The sequence below is a fragment of the Peromyscus californicus genome, unplaced genomic scaffold (genome assembly GCF_007827085.1).
Source record: "Peromyscus californicus insignis strain IS unplaced genomic scaffold, ASM782708v3 Scaffold_23__1_contigs__length_62951481, whole genome shotgun sequence".
Lineage (NCBI taxonomy): Eukaryota > Metazoa > Chordata > Mammalia > Rodentia > Cricetidae > Peromyscus > Peromyscus californicus.
In genome coordinates, this window is record NW_026294534.1 from 61,785,602 (window position 1) to 61,803,991 (window position 18,390).

The window sequence follows — 18,390 nt, forward strand, 5'->3', positions numbered from 1 at the left end:
AGGCCCTCATGCGCAGGCGTCGACAGCAGCCATCTTGGCTCTCTCGCGCAGGCGCGCTGCTCGCTTCTTAGGGCGGATTCTACCGAGGTGAAAACTATCCCTTTTGAGGGGAAGCGATAGGTAGAAGCAGCGCGGAAAAAGCGGTGAGGGCTCCAGACCCACGTGTACTCCGTGGCTCCCTTCGCTTTACCTGTGTTCGTGGTCGCCCTTGTTGCTCCGGGAGGGAGCTTCTCGGTGGAGGGACGCCGAGGCGAGGCGGCGCCTCTGCGCTTGCGCGCATACGGTGGCCGGAAGGCGCCAAAGGCGGAGCCTCGGGCGGCAACCGCGAGCCCCACCCTTCCCCCCCACGTGGCTGTGTAGACCCGGTGAGGAACGCCGGCCGCCCGGTCCTGCGGTGGGCGCAGAGGGGAGTGGGCGTCGCGGGGTCGGGCTGGTGGTGTCTGCGCGACCCTCAGGGACTTGGTTTGGTGGAAGGAGAGAATCGTACTAAAGATTCTTGGGGACCGAATGCCTCGCCTCTCTGGGGTGCACGTTCTTTTCTTTGATACTGTTCATTGGTGCTGCAGCTGTGTGCTGGGTACCTGCTGCGTGTTCAGTTGCATTCTAGGCAGTAGAGCAAGGAGGACAGGGCGTGCAAGACTGTCAGTGTGGCTCTGGGTTCGGGGGACGAAGGTCCTGCTGTGGATATAATGATGATGGAGCAGGCGTGGTTGGTGCATCTGTCATTCCTGTTCTAGGGAGGCAGAGGCAGTACTGCTGTGAGTTCGAGACCGGCCTCGGCTACGTAGCCAGACCGACTTTTAGAATAAAAACGACCAAACGAAACAGCAAGAACAGGCGTTGTGGTGAGCTCGAGAAGCGGAGGCAGGAAGATTCCTGCGAGTTCCATACCAGTTTGGGCTGTGTAGCCAGACCCTGCCTCAATAACAACAGCTAAACCAGGGGTTTGTTGAAAGAGTCTGGAGGATCAGGAGTTCAAATATAGCTTTAGCTACAAAGCAAGTTAGAAGACAGCTCTACATGAGGCCCTATCTTATAGAAAACAAAACGGAAGACATAATTGAATGGGAGAGTGGGGCTGCTTGAACCAGTGTGTTTTTAATATTTTTTAAGTTGTTTTTGTTTGTTTGTTTCTTGTTTTTGAGACAGTGTCTTACTATGTAGATCAGGCTGGTCTGGAATTCACAGAGGTCCACCACTTCTGCCTCCAGTGTGCTGGAATTAGGTTGGCTTGTTTGTTTGGTTTTTGTTGTTATTTTTCAAGACATGGTTTCTCTGTAGCCCTGGCTGTCCTGGAACTTGCTCTGTAGCCCAAGCTGGCCTGGAGCTTGCAGTCCTCCTGCCTCAGCCTCCTCTGTGCTTGGATCACAGGCTTGTACCGTGAGGCCCAGCTAACCACACATACCAGAGTGTATGTGTGAATTTCAAAGTTTATTTTCATACATTTACTTACTGTGTGTGTGTCATATGCACTGAGACCCACATGTAGAGATGAGAGGACTTGTGGGTGGGCTTTTGTTGTTTTCTGAGACAGCCTCTTGTAGCCCAGGCTGAGCTTGAACTCTGACCCCACAGAGTCAGTGCTGAGATGACAGGTGTCCCACCACACTGACTGATGATTCTAGAGTGAATGGGCAGATGTCAGTTGTTACAGAGAACAGGACCGGGAAGGCTTGGTAACACTGATGTGGACTGTGTGTTAGGGAACAGCGTTCGGGCCAGGGGGGTGGCTGTCAGGTTAGGGTGCTGCCCGCCAAACCGAGTGACCCGAGTTCAGTCCTCAGGACCCCGTGTGGGAGAGGACCGACAAGTTGTTCTCTGGCCTCTGCATGTGCACACAGCAAATGCAAGCCAGCACTTACACATGGATAAAATGCAGTTTTTAAAATTTTGAATTAACTAGTATTAGAGAACAGTCAGGCTTGGTGGGGGAACATGTTAGCATGCATGAGACCCTGGCCACCATTCCCAGCACTGCCAAATAACATTGTCATCTGTTGTAGTTTGTTTACGCCTTGATGTATAAGTGAATGCCTTTCCCCCCATCTTTGGTGGATTGTTTATTGAGGTCAGGTTTCATGTAGCCTAGGTTAGCCTGGAACTCACTGTGTAGCCCAGGCTGGTCTTGAACTCCAGGCCCTCCTACCTCAGCATTTCATGTGAGGCCTCCTTAGTGTAAGCTACTGTATAATGCTGTCTTTGTGCACAGTTACATAGAAAATTGTACTTAACTCTGGGATAGGATGAGATTCAGGGGCCAGTGAGATGGCACAGTGGGTGAAGGAGCTTGCTGCTCAGCCTGCCAACCTGAGTTCAAGCTCCAGAACCCACATCTGTGCCAGGGGTTATACATGCCCTCCCCCACACAAATAATGTCATAAGAAACAGACAGAATAATTTTCTTTCTCTCTTTTTTTTCTTTTTTTAAGGGAAGGGGGATTTAGTTTAGCTGAAAGCCAAGTTTGTTTTGAGATAGGGTCTCACTGTGTAGCCCCAGCAGGCCTGGACCTCTGTATGTGGACAAGGCTGTCCTGGAACTCCCAGAGATCCACCTCCCTGTGCTTCCCAAGTGCTAGGGTGACAGCCTGAGTTCTTCTGCACTTTTAGAAGCTCTGAGGAGCCGGGCGGTGGTGGCGCACGCCTTTAGTCCCAGCACTCGGGAGGCAGAGGCAGGCGGATCTCTGAGTTTGAGACCAGCCTGGTCTACAGAGTGAGTTCTGGGACAGCCAGGGCTACACAGAGGAACCCTGTCTCGGAAATCAAGGAAAGAAGCTCTGAGGAGAGGAGAGGGTGGTGTAGATGAGAAGAGCGTTTTCATGGTTGTCATTGTGGCCTGGCAGCTGCCTCAAGTGGCCTTTTCTTCCTTTTTCTTTTATGTTTTATTCATTTTATTTTGTATGTGTGGGCCTGCAAATGCCATGGCCTGGAAAACAAGTCAGAGGACAGCTTTGGGAGTCCGTTCTCTCTTCCATGTTGGTTCTTAGGATCGGGCTTAGGTCTTCAGACTTGAGAGCAAGGTCCTTTGCCCGCTGAGTCATCTTACCACCGGGTCTTCTCTTTCTCTTTTTGGCTTTTTGAGAGAGGGTCTCACTGTATAGCCTCCCAGGTTGGCCTCCCACTGGCCAGGACCTTCCGTCTCTGCCTCTCGAGTACCATGATCCAGGCGTGCCCAAGTGGTATTTTCACCACTAGGGTAGCCAGCCCCTCCGTTGCCTGCTGTCTCCTGACCAGATGTTCCTTCCCACTCAGCATGCAGGGATGGCTGCCAAGCGCATCACACAGGAAACCTTTGATGCAGCAGTGCAGGAGAACATTGAGGAGTTTGAGATGGGCGCTGAGGAGGCTGTTCGAGAAGCTGTGGAGCAGTTTGAATCACAAGGTGAGGTGGTGGGCTCAGTACTGGCTCTTAGAGGCCACAGCCCTCAGCCTGACGTAACAGGGGGGTGCTACTGACCCCATCCCTGCCTGTGTCCATGTATCACCAGCACCCCACCTCACCTTAGAACCGCATGGAGCCAGTTGTGAGTCATGGAGGGGATAGCGTGGTAGGGCTACAGGGTGACGGTGGCGGTGCTGGTAGGGTTTGGAGACTGAACCACATGGCAAGGAGCAGAGGTTCAAGGTGAGTGTGACCACGTGTGTGCCGGGCCGCTGGTGGAGGCTGGGTGCTAGGCATGAGCACACCCCATTTCCTCTTATCTCCAGTCTCAGTCTTGCTCTCTATTGGACCAGGGGGGTCAGCCAGAAGTTAAGAAAGAATGTCTGCTCCAGAGCACAGAGATGGGGTGCCCTGTGGGCAATGAGGTAAACACTGGGAGCATGGCTGGAGCAGCTACTCACTCGCTGACTGAGTCTGTCCCCAGAACCCACGTCAAAAGAACCATGATAGGGTGTGTTTGTTTTTGTTTTTCGGGGTGGGGAGGGGGCTAGGTTTTTTGTTTATTTGGTTTTTGGTTTGGTTTGGTTTGGTTTTTGAGACAGGATTTTTCTCTCTGTAGCCTAGCTGTTCTGGAACTCACTCAGTAGACCAGGCTGGCCTGGAACTCACAGAGGTCCACTTGTATCTGCCTCCTGAGTGCCAGGATTTAAGTCATGCACACCATACCACACCCACCTTCACAGCCCCACCATGGGGTGTGTTTGTAATCCAGCACTGAGAGGTGGAGACAGGTGGATCTCTGGGGCTTGCTGGCCAGCCAGTTTAGCCTAATTGGTGAGCTCCAGGTTCAGTGAGACCCTGTCTCTAAAAGAAGGATTACAGCTCCTGAGGAATGATGCCTGACTTTGACCCTGGGCCTCCATGACCCTTGCACAGGAACACCCCCCCTATATGACCATACACCCACACCCCACATGACCATCTACACACAAACACACACCCTCCACATGACCACCTACACACAAACACACACCCTCCACATGACCACCTACACACAAACACACACCCTCCACATGACCACCTACACACAAACACACACCCTCCACATGACCATCTACACACACAGAACACCCCCCACATGACCATCTACACCCCCCATGACCATCTACACACATGAACACCCCCACATGACCATCTACACACATGAACACCCCCCATGACCATCTATACACATATGAACACCCCCACATGACCATCTACACACATGAATACCCCCCATGACCATCTACACACATATGAACACCCCCATGACCATCTACACACATATGAACACCCCCCATGACCATCTACACACATATGAACACCCCCACATGACCATCTACACACATAAGAACACCCCCCATGACCATCTACACACATATGAACACCCCCCATGACCATCTACACACATATGAACACCCCCACATGACCATCTACACACATATGAACACCCCCCATGACCATCTACACACATGAACACCCCCCATGACCATCTACACACATATGAACACCCCCATGACCATCTACACACATATGAACACCCCCCATGACCATCTACACACATATGAACACCCCCCATGACCATCTACACACGTATGAACACCCCCCATGACCATCTACACACATATGAACACCCCCACATGACCATCTACACACACATGAACACCCCCATGACCATCTACACACATGAACACATGCATACACCAACACATGCACACACACAAACACCCATACAGTTTTCAACAAAACACAGCATGGTGGTACATGTCTGTGATCCCAGCTCTTCCTTATCTTTATTATTGTTTAGTTTTTTTTTTTTTTTAAGACTGATTCATGTAGCCTAGGCTAGCCTCTTACTCATGTAGGTAAGGCTAGCTTAAACACTGATCCTCCTGCCTCCATTTTCCAGTGTGGGGATAACAAGTGTGCACCACTACTGCCAGCTCACTTCAGTGCTGGGGAGCTGAGGTCAGTCTGGGCTACATGACAAGATACGACCTCAAAACACTTACCCTCTGGCTGATGTAGTGACACACTCTCTTAATCCCAGCATTTGGGAGATAGAAGAATGTAGACCTCTGAGTTTGAGGCTAGCCTAGTATATATAGTAAGACTCTATCTCAAAAACAAACAAAAAAACCTCCTAAACCACACACACACACACACACACACAGGCAAGAAGTGCCTACCACAGAAGGGACGCCTTTGGGGCCTCAGGAGGCTGAGGTGCAGATGGGACCAGTAGGGGAGAGTTCAAAGGGAGAGGCTCTATAGGGTCCCTCCCCATCCGTCTGCCAGGCAGAATCTACCACCTTACTTCCCACGTGTAGCGTAGCCTTACTTAGCAATGGCACACACATGGTCTGCGGTCTGTGGCTGGCCTGTGCAGCGGAGGGACTATTGGGAAGAACCCTGGAAGCAAGCGTTCAGCAGGGACCTCCTAACCTGAGGGACTGGAGGGTAGGTGTCACCTGTCTCCAGCAGCCCCATCTTCCCCTCTGCAGGGGTTGATCTGAGCAACATCGTGAAGACCGCACCGAAGGCGTCCTTGGACAGCCTCCAGGAGCCCACACACGATGTCCTGCAGGTAGGAGCAGCTGTCCCCCTCATCACTGGGATGGTCTGGAGGGTCTCTTCCCCATGTTCCGTATGGCAGAAATCAGGGTCTGAATGTTAGTGGTCTTGTGTCTGCTGGTTCATCTTGTGACCAGGAGAGTCTACAGTCATGTGTCCCAAGTCCATGTGAGGGCTGCCCAGCCTCTGGGGACAGCTGAGCTACTTTGAGGATATATTGGAGACACACAGTGCATGTGTGATTTCATTGCCCAAGGGTCTCTGGCCAGCTTCGTGTGGGTTCTGGGGATCTGAACTCAGATCCTTGCTCTTGCTCAACAAGTGCTCTCCCCCCTTCCCCACCCTCCACCCCCCAGCCATCTCCCAGTCCTTGAGTTTTATTTTAAAAAACTCAGGGCCACATAATACAATCCTGTTTCCACAACAGCAGCAAAATTCTTTGGTTTTTCAAGACAGGGTTTCTCTGTTGTCCTGGAACTCGCTCTGTAGACCAGACTGGCCTCAAACTCGTAGAGATCCTCCTGCCTCTGCCTCCCGAGTGCTGGGATTAAAGGCGTGCGCCACCACCACTTGGTTTACAGCAGAATTCTTATGGGGGAAGCACACATGCTGAGATGCACGTCTGGAGGTCAGAGAATAACTTTCAGCAGTTTGTTGTCTCCTTCTGCTCTGTGGGTCCTGAGCTTTGAACCCAGGATTAGGCTTGCATAGGAAGCACCTTTACTCACTGAGACTGAGCCACCTCACTGGCCCCTTGGCTGTTTCAATCGTCTGTTCCATGTAATGTGCTCTGCCAAGGTTCCTAAGGCCAGCTTGGGCAGGACTGCCGACTTGTGTCTCTGCTTGTCATGGTAGCTGAATTCAAACCAAATCCTCTGGGCTGCTGGTTTCGGCTGAGCCTCCCTTTCATGGACATGTTGCCAGCAACCTCAGGAGCACTGGGCACGTCGACTTAGCCTTGGCTCATATTGTGGTGCATCCTGAGGTCATGCCAGTTGCCACTCAGACCGGCTAGCTCTGTGTTTGTTGTTTTTCTCATAATTCCCCAGATGGTGTAGAACTGCATCTGAGAAATCTGTGTGTGATGTGGCTTCACTGGGAGTGGATGAGAGGGAGCGGTCCAGATGGGCAGGTTCTCCTTCCCCAAAAGCTCTCTGGTCAGTTACCCTCTGCAGCAGCCCTTGCAGTGTTTCTAATGGCTTTCCACCTGCTGCTCTGACTGGGACTTCTTGGTGGCGTCCCAGTTAACTCCAGTGTGTCTGCTCACGAGCACAGCTGCTTAGCAGGGCCGCTGAGGTGGCTGGCACTTCTGTGTGGTGTGTGACCCGTGGTACACAGGGCTTCTAAAACTACAGGTGTGGAACAGTGATAGAGCACATGTCTAGCATGCAGGCCCTGGGTTCTAGCCTCAGCTCTATTGGGAAAAGAGTCAAGAGGGCTCAACGGGAAAAGGTATTTGCCGCCGTGTCTGATGACCCGAGTTCGATCCCTGGAACTGACCTGATGGAGGAGGGCCCTGATTCCCGTGAGTTGTTCTCTGCTGACTGCATGCATGCTGTGGGGTATGTGGGTGTGTTTGACATATAAGTAAAGTTTCTTTAACAAAAAATTAAAAAATAAAAATTGAGGGCTGGAGATGTCTGTAACTCAGTGGTAGAGCATATGCCGCTGTGTGAAGCCTTACACTCAGTCCCCAGTTCTTAAAAAAAGCACGCCGGGTGGCGCACGCCTTTTAATCCCAGCACTCGGGAGGCAGAGCCAGGTGGATCTCTGTGAGTTTGAGGCCAGCCTGGTCTACACAGCGAGATCCAGGAAAGGCGCAAAGCTACACAGAGAAACCCTGTCTCAAAAAACCAAAAATAAAAGCAGGAGCAGGAGGACTGGAGAGCTGGCTCTGCAGTTAAGCTGCTCTTACAGAGGACCCAGGTTTAGTTCCTAGCCCCCCACATGGCAGCTCACATCCATCTGTAATTCCATTTCCAGGGGATGTGACATCCTTTTCCGCCATCCTCGAGCATCAAGCACATAAGTGGTACACAGACAGACGTGCAGGCAGAATACCCATAGTACCTAAAATAACAATCAAAGATTTTTTTTCATTTTAGTATGGTGGCTCATATCCGGGATCCCAGCATTCAGGAAGTTGTTGCAGGAGGTTTCCTGTGAGTTCACGGCAAGGTTAAACAACGTAATTTCAAGGCCAGCCTGGGCTATATATCAAGACATTGTCTTGGCACTGAAGAGATGGCTCAGCAGTTTTTTTACAGAGGACCCGGGTTCAGTTCCCAGCACCCACATGGTGTGGCTCTCAACAGCCTGTAACTCCAGCTCCGAGGGATCCTATTTTCTGTTCTGACTTCTGAGAGTATTCACACACACACACACACACACACACACATACACACACACACACACACACACACACACAGATCCTGTCTTAAAATGGCAGTGTAGGTATAGAAATTTCCAGATGGATCTAGCCATCCTGGGCCCAGATTCTGGGGGTGAGGTTCACTGAGGTTCAGAGCCTAGTGGCAGCAGGCTAACCCTGTGACCTTCTCTGCAGGCTCTCAGTGATCTGCAGGAGTCCCTGACTGGGTCTCGGCCCCAGGAGGTATCAGCCCACCTTGCCCGCTTCTGTGACCAGTGCAGGCAGCAGAAGGCCAGCCGCTACCTGGCAGCCCAGAAGGGGGCCTACCCAGTCCTGCTGGCTGCCTGGCAGCTCGCTGCCACGAGCGACCAGGGCCTTCTGCTCCAGGCTCTCAGTGCTCTGGCTGTGCTGACTGATGGCCAGCCTGATCTCCTAGACGCCCAGGGCCTGCAGCTGCTCGTGGCCACGCTGGCACAGAATGCTGCCAACACCGAACTCACCTGCTGTGGGCTCCGCTGCGTGCGCCATGCCTGCCTGAAACATGAACAGAATCGGCAGGGTCTGGTGAAAGCTGGAGTGTTGCCCCTGCTGACGGCTGCTATCACACAGCATGGCCAGCATGCTGATGTGGTCAGGGAGGCCTGCTGGGCCTTGCGGGTCATGACCTTCGATGATGATATCCGAGTGCCCTTTGGCCATGCCCATGAGCATGCCAAGATGATTGTTCAGGAGAACAGAGGCCTGAAGGTGCTCATTGAGGCTGCCAGAGGTAAGAGCAGCATTGGTAAGAGTGGGGTGGGTGTGCTGAGAGGGTGGCCCAATTATAGAGCCCCTGCCTAAAATCCCCCAGTGAGGGGCTGGGGGCGTGGCTCAGGGGTGGAGCCCCGCCTAGAATCCCCAGTGAGGGGCTGGGGGCGTGGCTCAGGGGTGGAGCCCCGCCTAAAATCCTCCAGTGAGGGGCTGGGGGAGTGGCTCAGGGGTGGAGCTCCTGCCTAGAATCCCCCAGTGAGGGGCTGGGGGCGTGGCTCAGGGGTGGAGCTCCTGCCTAGGATCCCCAGTGAGGGGCTGTAATTGTGGCTCAGGGGTGGAGCCTCTGCCTAGGATCTCCCAGTGAGGGGCTGGGGGCGTGGCTCAGAGACATACCTGGGTCCATCCTCAGCACTGTAAAATTAACAAAGCTGTCCTACACTTTTATCTATCCTCATGTATAAGTACTTTGGCACATACATATGTCCAGCTCCAGGGGGCTGCTGAGTCAGCTGTGGGCAGTCACGATGTTGTTCTTCATGCCTTAAATCTACTATCTTCCAGCCTGCTACCCTTCATCCATTTGCAATGTCTGAAAGAGCTGCCTGTAGTGCACCATGGTGACACATGCCTTTAATCTCAGCACTTGAGAGACAGAGACAGGTGAATTTGAGTCCATCCCAGTCTAGGCCAGCCAAAGCTCCATAGTCTCAAAACAACAAAACCTGCCTGAAAATTGGAGCACAGGGGTGCTAAAAAGGATCAGTTCCTGCCTATCCCGTGACTGTAGCTCCATGGCTAGGCCTGTGTGTGGTGTTCTCACTCTGAGGGACAGGAAGTGCTGTCGCAGTCCCTGTTCACGCCTCCAGAGAGGCTGAGAAATGGAGCTTGACCATCTGCAAAGTCAGTCAGCTTCTTGAAGAATTGTTTGCGTCTTCCGTGCTTGTGTGTAGCAGCTTGGATTAGGCTAGTTAGAGACAGTCCAGGAGGATGGATGTGGGAGCACGTCAGCCTTGTCTCTGGCTCCACAGTGCTGTGGTGGAGCCCAGGGCCTTGCTAACATTAGTTCAGCACAAACCACTCTCTGCTAAGCCCAGGCCCCACCTCTAAGCTGCACCCCAGCTCCCAGGTATAGAAAGGACAGCTCACATTCTGGTAGTCTGAAGGCCCCAGGGAAGACCATAGACTCCCAGCAGCCTCAGGCAGAGTCTTTGTCCACTGAGAAGCCTCAGTTTCCCACTTACCAAAACCTTTACCTGATTGGATAAGCCCCACCCATTGTACCACACTCCTTCCTTTACTTAAAGCAAATAGTATGGCAGGTTTGGCGGCGCCCGCTTTTAATTCCAGCACTCAGGAGGCCAAGGCAGGCAGATCTCTGAGTTCAAGGCCAGCCTGGTCTACAGAGTGAGTTCCAGGACAGCCAGGGCTACACAGAGAAACCCTGTCTTGGAAAACCAAAAATAAAAAGGAAATGGTGTGGTTGATGACCATGTCCATAGTCCACTCAGATCAGCCTCTGGAGACGGTAGGAGTCCTAGGTGGGGCATAGGCAGCAAGTGCCACAGAGACCCCTGTAGATGATAACGGTTGAGCCATCACCATCGTCGGGTAAGTTTGTCTGCACCTGTTCCTCTCCAACTTCCTGTTGTGTTTTCAAAGTCATTTCCAGCTGGGTGGTGGCACACATCTTTAATCCCAGCACTCGGGAGGCGGAGGCAGGCAGATCTTTGTTCTAGGCCAGCCTGGTCTACAGAGTGAGTTTCAGAACAGCCAGGGCTACACAGAGAAACCTTGTCTTGAGGGAAAAAAAAGAAAAAGAAAAGTCATTCCCAGCTAGGGACCTCAAGGTCACATTGATAGTTTGACTGGCTTTCTTCTTTTTCTCCCTCCCTCCCTTCCTTCCTTCTTGTTTTGCTATGAAGCCCTGGTACTAGCTATGTTGACCAGGCTATCCTGGAACTCACAGAGATCCTTCTGCCCCTGCCCCTGCCTCAAGTGCAGGGGTTAAGGTGTGTGCCATGCGCAGCCCTGGGCTTCTTAGAGGATGCCAGGAGCAGGTCTGGCAGTTATTTGCCTCACTGTGATGGAGCAATTTCAATAGCTGCCAGCAGGGGGCAGGGCAGGCCTAGCCAGGAGCCAGTTCTCCCCTGGGAATGTTGGATGACCCCAGCCAGTCTGTGAAGTGGGGAGTTTTCTCCCAGGACTAACAAGCTCCTTTCTACACATCCGTTTGTCCCTGGTCCCTCCCATCTCCAACTCTCACTTCCTGCCTCTGCACAGCGTTCCCTGACAACCCGGGCGTCCTGAGCGAACTCTGCAGCACCCTGTCCCGCCTGGCTGTGCGGAATGAGTTCTGTCAGGAGGTCATCGACCTCGGAGGCCTTGGCATCCTTGTGACCCTGCTGGCTGACTGCAGTGACCACCAGGTGGAGCCCAAAGTTTTCCTTCTTCCCCAGGGCTCCTGCCCCTGAGGCCACAGCTGGCCAGACCAATCCCAGGGAGGAGAGGGCAGGGGTGAAAGTTCAGGTGCAGAAGGTCCACTCTCACTCTCAGGGTTCTGGTTCCATTCTTCCCCTTTTTTCTTGTTTGCCTATACTGGTGAGACTTTGAGCCTCCTGCATGCTAGCCCTCTGCCACCAAGTCATACCACGGCCCTTTTTACTCTATTTTGAGACTGGTCTTGATATTGCAATCCTTCTGCTTCAGCCTTCCAAGTACTGGGGTGACAGACTGTGTGTGTGCATGCATGTGCGCATGTGTGTATGAGTGAGAGAGAGACAGAGTGAGGCAGGGTCACAAGGTCCCATGTAGTCCCAGCTGGCCTTGAATTTGATCCATGTATGCTACCTTGCCCAGGCTCAATGTGGTTGGTATGGGTGCTAGAACTCAGGGCCTTGTGCATGGGGGGCAAATACACTACCAGCTGAGCCACTGCCCAGGTCCCACTTGCACATTCTCTACAGTGAGCAGGAGTGAGGAAATGGTAATACCGTCCTCAGTTCCGGCTGTTCAGTGCTCTCCCTGGGTCACATCTCATGCCCTACCATATGAGTTGGATTAGGCAGATCACCCACAAGACCCAGACTGCCCTTTCTCTGTATGATGGGTCATGATCCTGTTGTCACAGACTGGCCTGTGACCCTAGGACCATGTATTCAAACAGAAACAGCCATAGAAATTTTTTCCGCACCCCTCCCACCATCCAGCAAGCCTCCTGTTTGCAGCTGGCACACATGCCAGGGTGACCTCACCTTGCTGTCCACACAGGACCTCGTGAAACAAGTACTCAGCGCCCTGAGAGCTATCGCAGGCAACGACGATGTGAAGGACGCCATTGTCCGTGCAGGCGGTACAGAGTCCATTGTGACTGCCATGACCCGGCACCTGGCCAGCCCCCAGGTACCCACCTCAGACACACATGGGCAGCATCTCCAGGGATTGCCACCTGACTGTCAGCAAGACTGGGTGAAGGGCTGCAGTGCTTCTGGTAGGCTGCACCCCATCAGGTTCTCTTGGGGTCAGTGCCCTCACCACCCCTGGGCACCCAGCCCGCCGCTGCTGTGACACAAGCCAGAAGAGGCCCACTGAGGGGAGCTGCAGAGTATCAGGGTGGTTGGCCAGTCATGCTAGCACAGGGAGGTGGAAACCTGTGTGTCCGTCACACACTGCCTGTCCCACACTCAGGTCTGTGAGCAGAGCTGCGCGGCACTCTGCGTTCTTGCCCTGCGAAAGCCCGAGAACAGCCGGGTCATTGTGGAGGGTGGTGGAGCGCTGGCGGCACTGCAGGCCATGAAGGCGCACCCGCGGGAGGCCGGCGTCCAGGTGAGCCAGGAGCCCGGGACTACAGCGGGCTCCTCCCTGTCCTCGTTGTCTGAGCACGGTGGGCCAGGCGTGTAGCTATGATCCCAGTCCCCAAGGCGCAGGAGGATTACCACAAATCCAAGACCTGCCTGCCTTACAGTGAGTTCCAAGACAGCCTGGGCACTGCGGTACACGTGCGCACACAGCTCCGCCTGGGGCTCTCCGTTTCTGTGCTTATCTCCTTTCGTCTGTTTGTTTGTTTGTTTCTGTTGTTTTTTTCTTGAGACAGGATCTAATGTAACCCAGACTGGCCTCCAACTTTATTGACTACAAAAACGACTTTCACCTCCTGATCTTCCTGCCTTCCCTGCTAAATGCTGTAGTGACAGGACTGGGCCCCAACACTCCTTTTGAGAACAGACCCCAGGGCCCATTTGTTGCATGCAAGGCAAGCACTCCACCAGCTGATCCCACCTGCTTTTCCTTTGGAACAGGCCATGGCTCTGTAGCTGCCAGCGGCCTGGTGTGGCAGGATCGCCCATCTGTCTGTCATGTCATGTCACTCCTAAATCCCGTGACCGTGCTCGCGGCGTCCCTGCTGGGTGTCTGAGCCACCCAGCCGTAAGGACAGTCTATGGCAGCAACTGGTCCTCTGCAGACCCCGCTGTGGCATATGGTGCCTGTGCATCAGGGATTTTAAGATCCACGAAGGTTCCTGAGACCAACCCAGATGGGGGACTCATCGAGAAATGAACTTTGGCACCCCTTTACCCATGGCCTCAATGTAGCATCTCCAGGGCCTGCCTCGGGATTATGGGTAGCTGTTTGCCCTGAAATCATAGTCTCCACCCCAGATACTGTCTTGAGCGCTCACCTAGGAGATGTGGGAGATGGGGCTGAGAAGGTCATGTGAGAACATGGGGCTAGCCTGGCCCAGCGTAGCTGTCTGCTGAATGTCTCATGCTCTGAGGAGTACACTAAGGTCAGAGTGGACCCCAACCAAGGCCTGTCCCCCTGATCACAGCCCATCTCTCTTCCAGAAACAGGCTTGCATGCTGATCCGAAACCTGGTGTCCCGCAGCCAGGTCTTCTCGAAGCCCATCTTGGACCTGGGGGCGGAGGAGCTCATTTTGAAAGCCCGAGCTGCCCACCCGGACTGTGAGGATGTGGCCAAGGCTGCATTGCGAGACCTGGGCTGCCGAGTGGAGCTTCGTGAACTGTGGACGGGAAAGAGGGGCGACCTGGCACCGTGACCCTGTCTCAGCGAGCTCTGACTCTTGAACATGGGAACACTGTGCCCTGTCACTCTGTCCCACCCATGCTACCCAGAGCAAAAGTGTGCACAGCAGGTCATTGGTGGGGGAAGGGCAGAAGCAGCCCTTGGAGCCTGTGTCCCCACGGGCAGCAGTGATGACCTAGTGGCCCACCCCTTCCAGTGCCTTTCCCGCCCACAGTTTTTCTCAGCAGTTCTGGGGCAAAGGGCGCATGGAACTGCAATATTCTGTTGGAGTTTGGGGCCCCTGCAAGCCGGAGTCCTGACAGGTTGGCCACAGGGCTGCAGTTCAGGCACCATGGGAGAGGCGCTTCCACCAAAGGAGGCTCCCCAAGCCCCACATGGGGGAGGGGAGTGACTCCTGCAGATTGTCCACTGAACTCCATTTGTGCGCTGTGGTGCGCGTGCGTGCACATAATAAATAAGTGTAATTTAAAAACCCTGCTCCTCATTTTTCTTACATGTAAAATGGATCCAGAACTCCTGGTGCTGCTGGCCCAGTCAGAGTTCAGACTCGTCCATCAGAGTCTGCCCAGGTCCCTCATAATGCAGCCTGCCATTGCAGGCTTAGAGGGTCTCCTCACAGCTCTGTGGTGGCTGTGACTACAGCTTCAGAGAGAACAGGGCACTGGACACCTCAGGTTGCTGCAGGTACTAGAGGTATTTGGGACACAGCCTAGACTACATAGCCACTGAGTCTGGGTCAGGGCCACTGCGCTGGGGAGCAGACACTAAGCTCAGCCCCAGCCAAGCTGTGGTTGTGAGCAGGTAGTCTGACTTGTGGGAGCCTTGCTGTTTTTCCGCACATTGGGGTGTGTTGGGAGGGAGACAAGGCATCATTGGCTCCAGTACCTTCACCCCAGAAAGGGTGAGACACAAGCCCTACCCTGTCACCCCTTACCGAGTGTCTTAAGCAGCCCACTTCCCTCTGAGTCTCAGTTTCCCCATACGTGAAATGCACACTGTTGTTGCCATCTCAGATTCCCGCACCCCAACAATCTACAGGTTCCTAAGCAGCTGAAATCAAAGTGGAAGTCACAGCATGGTCACCAAGCTGCTCCTGAACCTGTGGGGCCCATGGGGTTCAGAGTGGCCTCAGAACCTCATACCCATATTCATAGGCTTCCCTTCCCCCTCTCATAGCTCTGGACCTGGTGTGCCTTTCCCAGAAGGCTCTTGGTTTCCATGGAAACCAGCTATTGCTGCTGGCTGCTTTCATGTGTTGGGGAGGGGGTTATCCCAGCTCAGCCACCCAAATATCCAAACCTCCCCCACTGGACAGGGAGAGGCCCTGCCAGCTCAAAGACAGACATGAACCTTGGACCAGGTCACCCCGCCCTTCTCCACACTCGGGACCTGCCAGGATGTAGGTGAAGGGTCTTCTTAGTCTCATATTGCCTAGACTGGGTGACTTGGTGCCTGGGTCAGTGATGTGTGTGACCATGGGCAGGCTTCAAACCAGGGATACCCAAAGGCTGGCCCTGTGATTCTCATCCCATCACACTCCCAGTCTACCCCAGACTTCCTTTTGTTCTCCATTCAAAGGCAATTTGCACCCCACAGACCACCTCCACTTCCCACCATTTCCCTCACAGCTTCCTGCTTATTTTCCAGCCACCCCAGCCTTCTTTTGTTTTAATGTTTATGTGTATGTGTATCAGGAGGCATGGAGGCCAGAAGAGGACATTGAATCGCATGGAGCTGGAGTTACAGGCGATTGGTCAGTTCCAAGGAGCAGAGGTCACCTTGCTTGTAACTTCACATGTCTCTCCGACTGTCTGTGCACCCCTTGAGGGTGGATCCTGTCCCGTGAGGAGCCCCCGGCCTCACACATTCAGCACAGCGGAGGCCAGAATCCACCCTCAGCTCCAGCATCCTTTGGGCAGCCAGCTCCACGGGACACTCGCCCTGGAGTGGGACCAGGAACTGAGTAACTTTAGGCCTAGTGGGGCCTCAGCAAGAGCTGAAGACATCCCCCCTCATCTCATTGTTCCCATCCGCACTGGGCCACCTCAGGCCTGTCACCACCCCACCTCAGCTCCCAGTGACTCCTCAGAGGATGCCCCTCACAAGGTGTCCCCTCCTTTAAGGAGGCCCTTCTGCTCCTTAGTACTTGATGTCCTTTGTAGTAATGCTGGAGAAATGGACTGAGAGAGACTCAGAGCCTGTTTGTGTGTGTGTGTGTCCTGCCCTCTACTGCTGTGTGTTCCTGGGTAAGTGGACTGACTTCTCTGGGACTCAGAATGAGTGAAATCACCTCTTTCTCAGTCTGGATTTAAAGTCACCCTGGCTGTGTTCAGGATGCTTGCAGCAAGGGATCCATCTAGGGTCCAGGGATCAGAACAACATTGCCAATTTGTGGGGTTTTATTTTATTTCTTTGTTTGTTTGTATATTGAGGCAAAGTCTCACCATGTTGCCCTGGCTGGCCTGGGACTTGCTGTGTTGATCAGGATAACCCAAATTCAAAGAGATCCACTTGCCTCTGCCTCTCAAGTGCTGGATTAAATGTGTGTGCCATCATGCCCAGTTGTTTTTGTTTTGATTTTTAAGATAGGATTTTTATTATTTTTAATTATGTGCATATGTGTAGGTAAGTGCGTGTGTGTGCAAATACCTGTGGAGGCCAAAGGCATCATCAGATCCTCTGTAGCTGGAGATATAGTCAAGGGTGAGCCACCTGATGTGGGTACTGGGTCCTCTGGAAGACCTATATGTACTCTCAACTACTTAGCCTTTTTTTTTTTTTTTAACAAAGTCTCTCACATAGCAGAGAATAGCCTTGAACTACTGATCGTCCTGCCTCTGCCCCCCAGTACCAGGATCCCAAGTATTCCCCATCATGCTCTGCTGTTAATGCCTTTTCATTGTTTGCAAATCTCTGACTCCAGGACTATGACCCCATTTTCCAGATGAGACATGGAGTTCACCCATTTCAGAGGCCACATTGCATTGAGGCCCTGGGTCCCTCTCATGCCCCATCCCTCTCCTTTAACCAACCTTGCCTTCCCTAATCTTGGGCAGGTGACTTTTTGGCTTTAGTTGACCCTGGGCCCTGACCTACAGTTGACTGAAGACATAACCCTGGGATTCCCAGAGGGAGAGGAGACAGGGAGAAGGAGAGACAGTGTCTTGCCTGGGGCCAAGCAGAGAGGCTGAGATCCTGCCAAGTGCTCTCCACTGTGGGGCCACAATAGAGTGTCAGCTGCAGCTGCTGCCAAACCCAGGCCCAGCCAGTGCCTCTGGCACCATTGGCAGAGGCAGCTCAGTGCTGGACCACTGCCTGACCCTTGCCTCAGTTGGCATTGTCGGTAGGGAGCCATGAGGCCTTCCAGGAGCTTGCCTCCCTCCCTCCCTCCCTCCCTCCCTCAGTCCCTCCCTCCCATCTCACAGCCTGGTAAGACCACAGTAAGTCTCTTATTCTCTGGATGGGGACACCACCCTCTTTGTGTGGCCATCTAACCCTATTGTTGCTGGAGCTGTTAGGGGTGGAGTCTGAACTCTGCTGGCCCTAATAGGTCAGGCTGAGCCATTCATCCTCAGTGGTTCGATTAAACACCCCAAGTAGGTCTTGGGCCGGACCTCTGTTGCCTGAGTGCCCCAGGTATGGTAGCATACACTTGACATCCCAGCAATCAGGAGGTCAAGGCAGGAGAATCGGGAGTTCAAGGTCATCCTTCGGTACAAAACAAGTCTGAGTACAGTGTAGGCTACATGAGGCCCTGTATCAACAATTAAACATGGGAGGCATGGCATGGCGGCACATGCCTTTAAATCTCAGCACTGAGGAGGCAGAGGCAGGTGAGTCTGAATTTCTGGCAAACCTGGTCTACATGGTGAGCTCCAGGCCAGCCAGGGCTACATAGTAACACAGTGTTACATCAAAGCTGTGGTACTGAGACAGATGGGTGAGTGGCTAAGAGACGGCTTGCTCTGCTATGAAAACACAAGGTTTGGAATCTCCATTCCCAGAACCCACATAAAAGAGTTGGGCATGGCCACACATGCTTGTTACCCCAAGGCTGGACCAGGTGGGCAGAAACAGGAGGATGTCTGGGGCTTGCTGACTGTCAGGACAGTCTGGAGATCCAGGTTCAGGGAGAGGCAGAGAGCAAGTGTACAGCCAGTGTGCAGCAAGACACTGGCTTCCTGCACAGCAGTGCACACACTCACAAACAGTAGTGAAGGGCCACATTGCAGAGGA

The 18,390-nt window shown here is 53.3% G+C and overlaps 2 protein-coding genes across 6 annotated transcripts in view; one reads left to right on the top strand and one right to left on the bottom strand.

The window, feature by feature from the left end:
• Sugp2 (SURP and G-patch domain containing 2) overlaps window positions 1–357 on the bottom strand; it is a 28,800-nt gene extending 28,443 nt beyond the window's left edge. Inside the window, exon 1 of the mRNA XM_052752665.1 lies at window positions 191–357. The gene's annotated coding sequence lies outside the window, so the exon portion shown is untranslated. The remainder of the gene's footprint in view (window positions 1–190) is intronic.
• Armc6 (armadillo repeat containing 6) lies at window positions 29–14,629 on the top strand. Of its 5 annotated transcripts, none has more exons than XM_052752669.1 (8): window positions 29–143; window positions 3,250–3,379; window positions 5,923–6,005; window positions 8,559–9,132; window positions 11,394–11,539; window positions 12,381–12,512; window positions 12,798–12,935; window positions 13,955–14,629. In XM_052752669.1, the coding sequence occupies exons 2-8, from the start codon at window positions 3,259–3,261 to the stop codon at window positions 14,165–14,167; spliced, it is 1,407 nt and encodes a 468-aa protein (XP_052608629.1). In that variant the 5' UTR covers window positions 29–143; window positions 3,250–3,258; the 3' UTR covers window positions 14,168–14,629. The 5 variants fall into 5 exon arrangements, with proteins under 5 accessions (XP_052608629.1, XP_052608628.1, XP_052608630.1 ...); XM_052752668.1 differs by lacking the exon at window positions 29–143 and adding an exon at window positions 257–365; XM_052752670.1 differs by lacking the exon at window positions 29–143 and adding an exon at window positions 377–394.
• Window positions 14,630–18,390: the final 3,761 nt, after the last annotated feature.

Bases quoted from the DNA above. Each gene is read 5' to 3' on its own strand.
- Armc6 (XM_052752667.1), top strand. The intron at 3,380-5,922 runs GTGAGGTGGTGG...TCCCCTCTGCAG, and splicing joins GGAGCAGTTTGAATCACAAG to GGGTTGATCTGAGCAACATC. The intron at 11,540-12,380 runs GTGGAGCCCAAA...CTGTCCACACAG, and splicing joins CTGACTGCAGTGACCACCAG to GACCTCGTGAAACAAGTACT.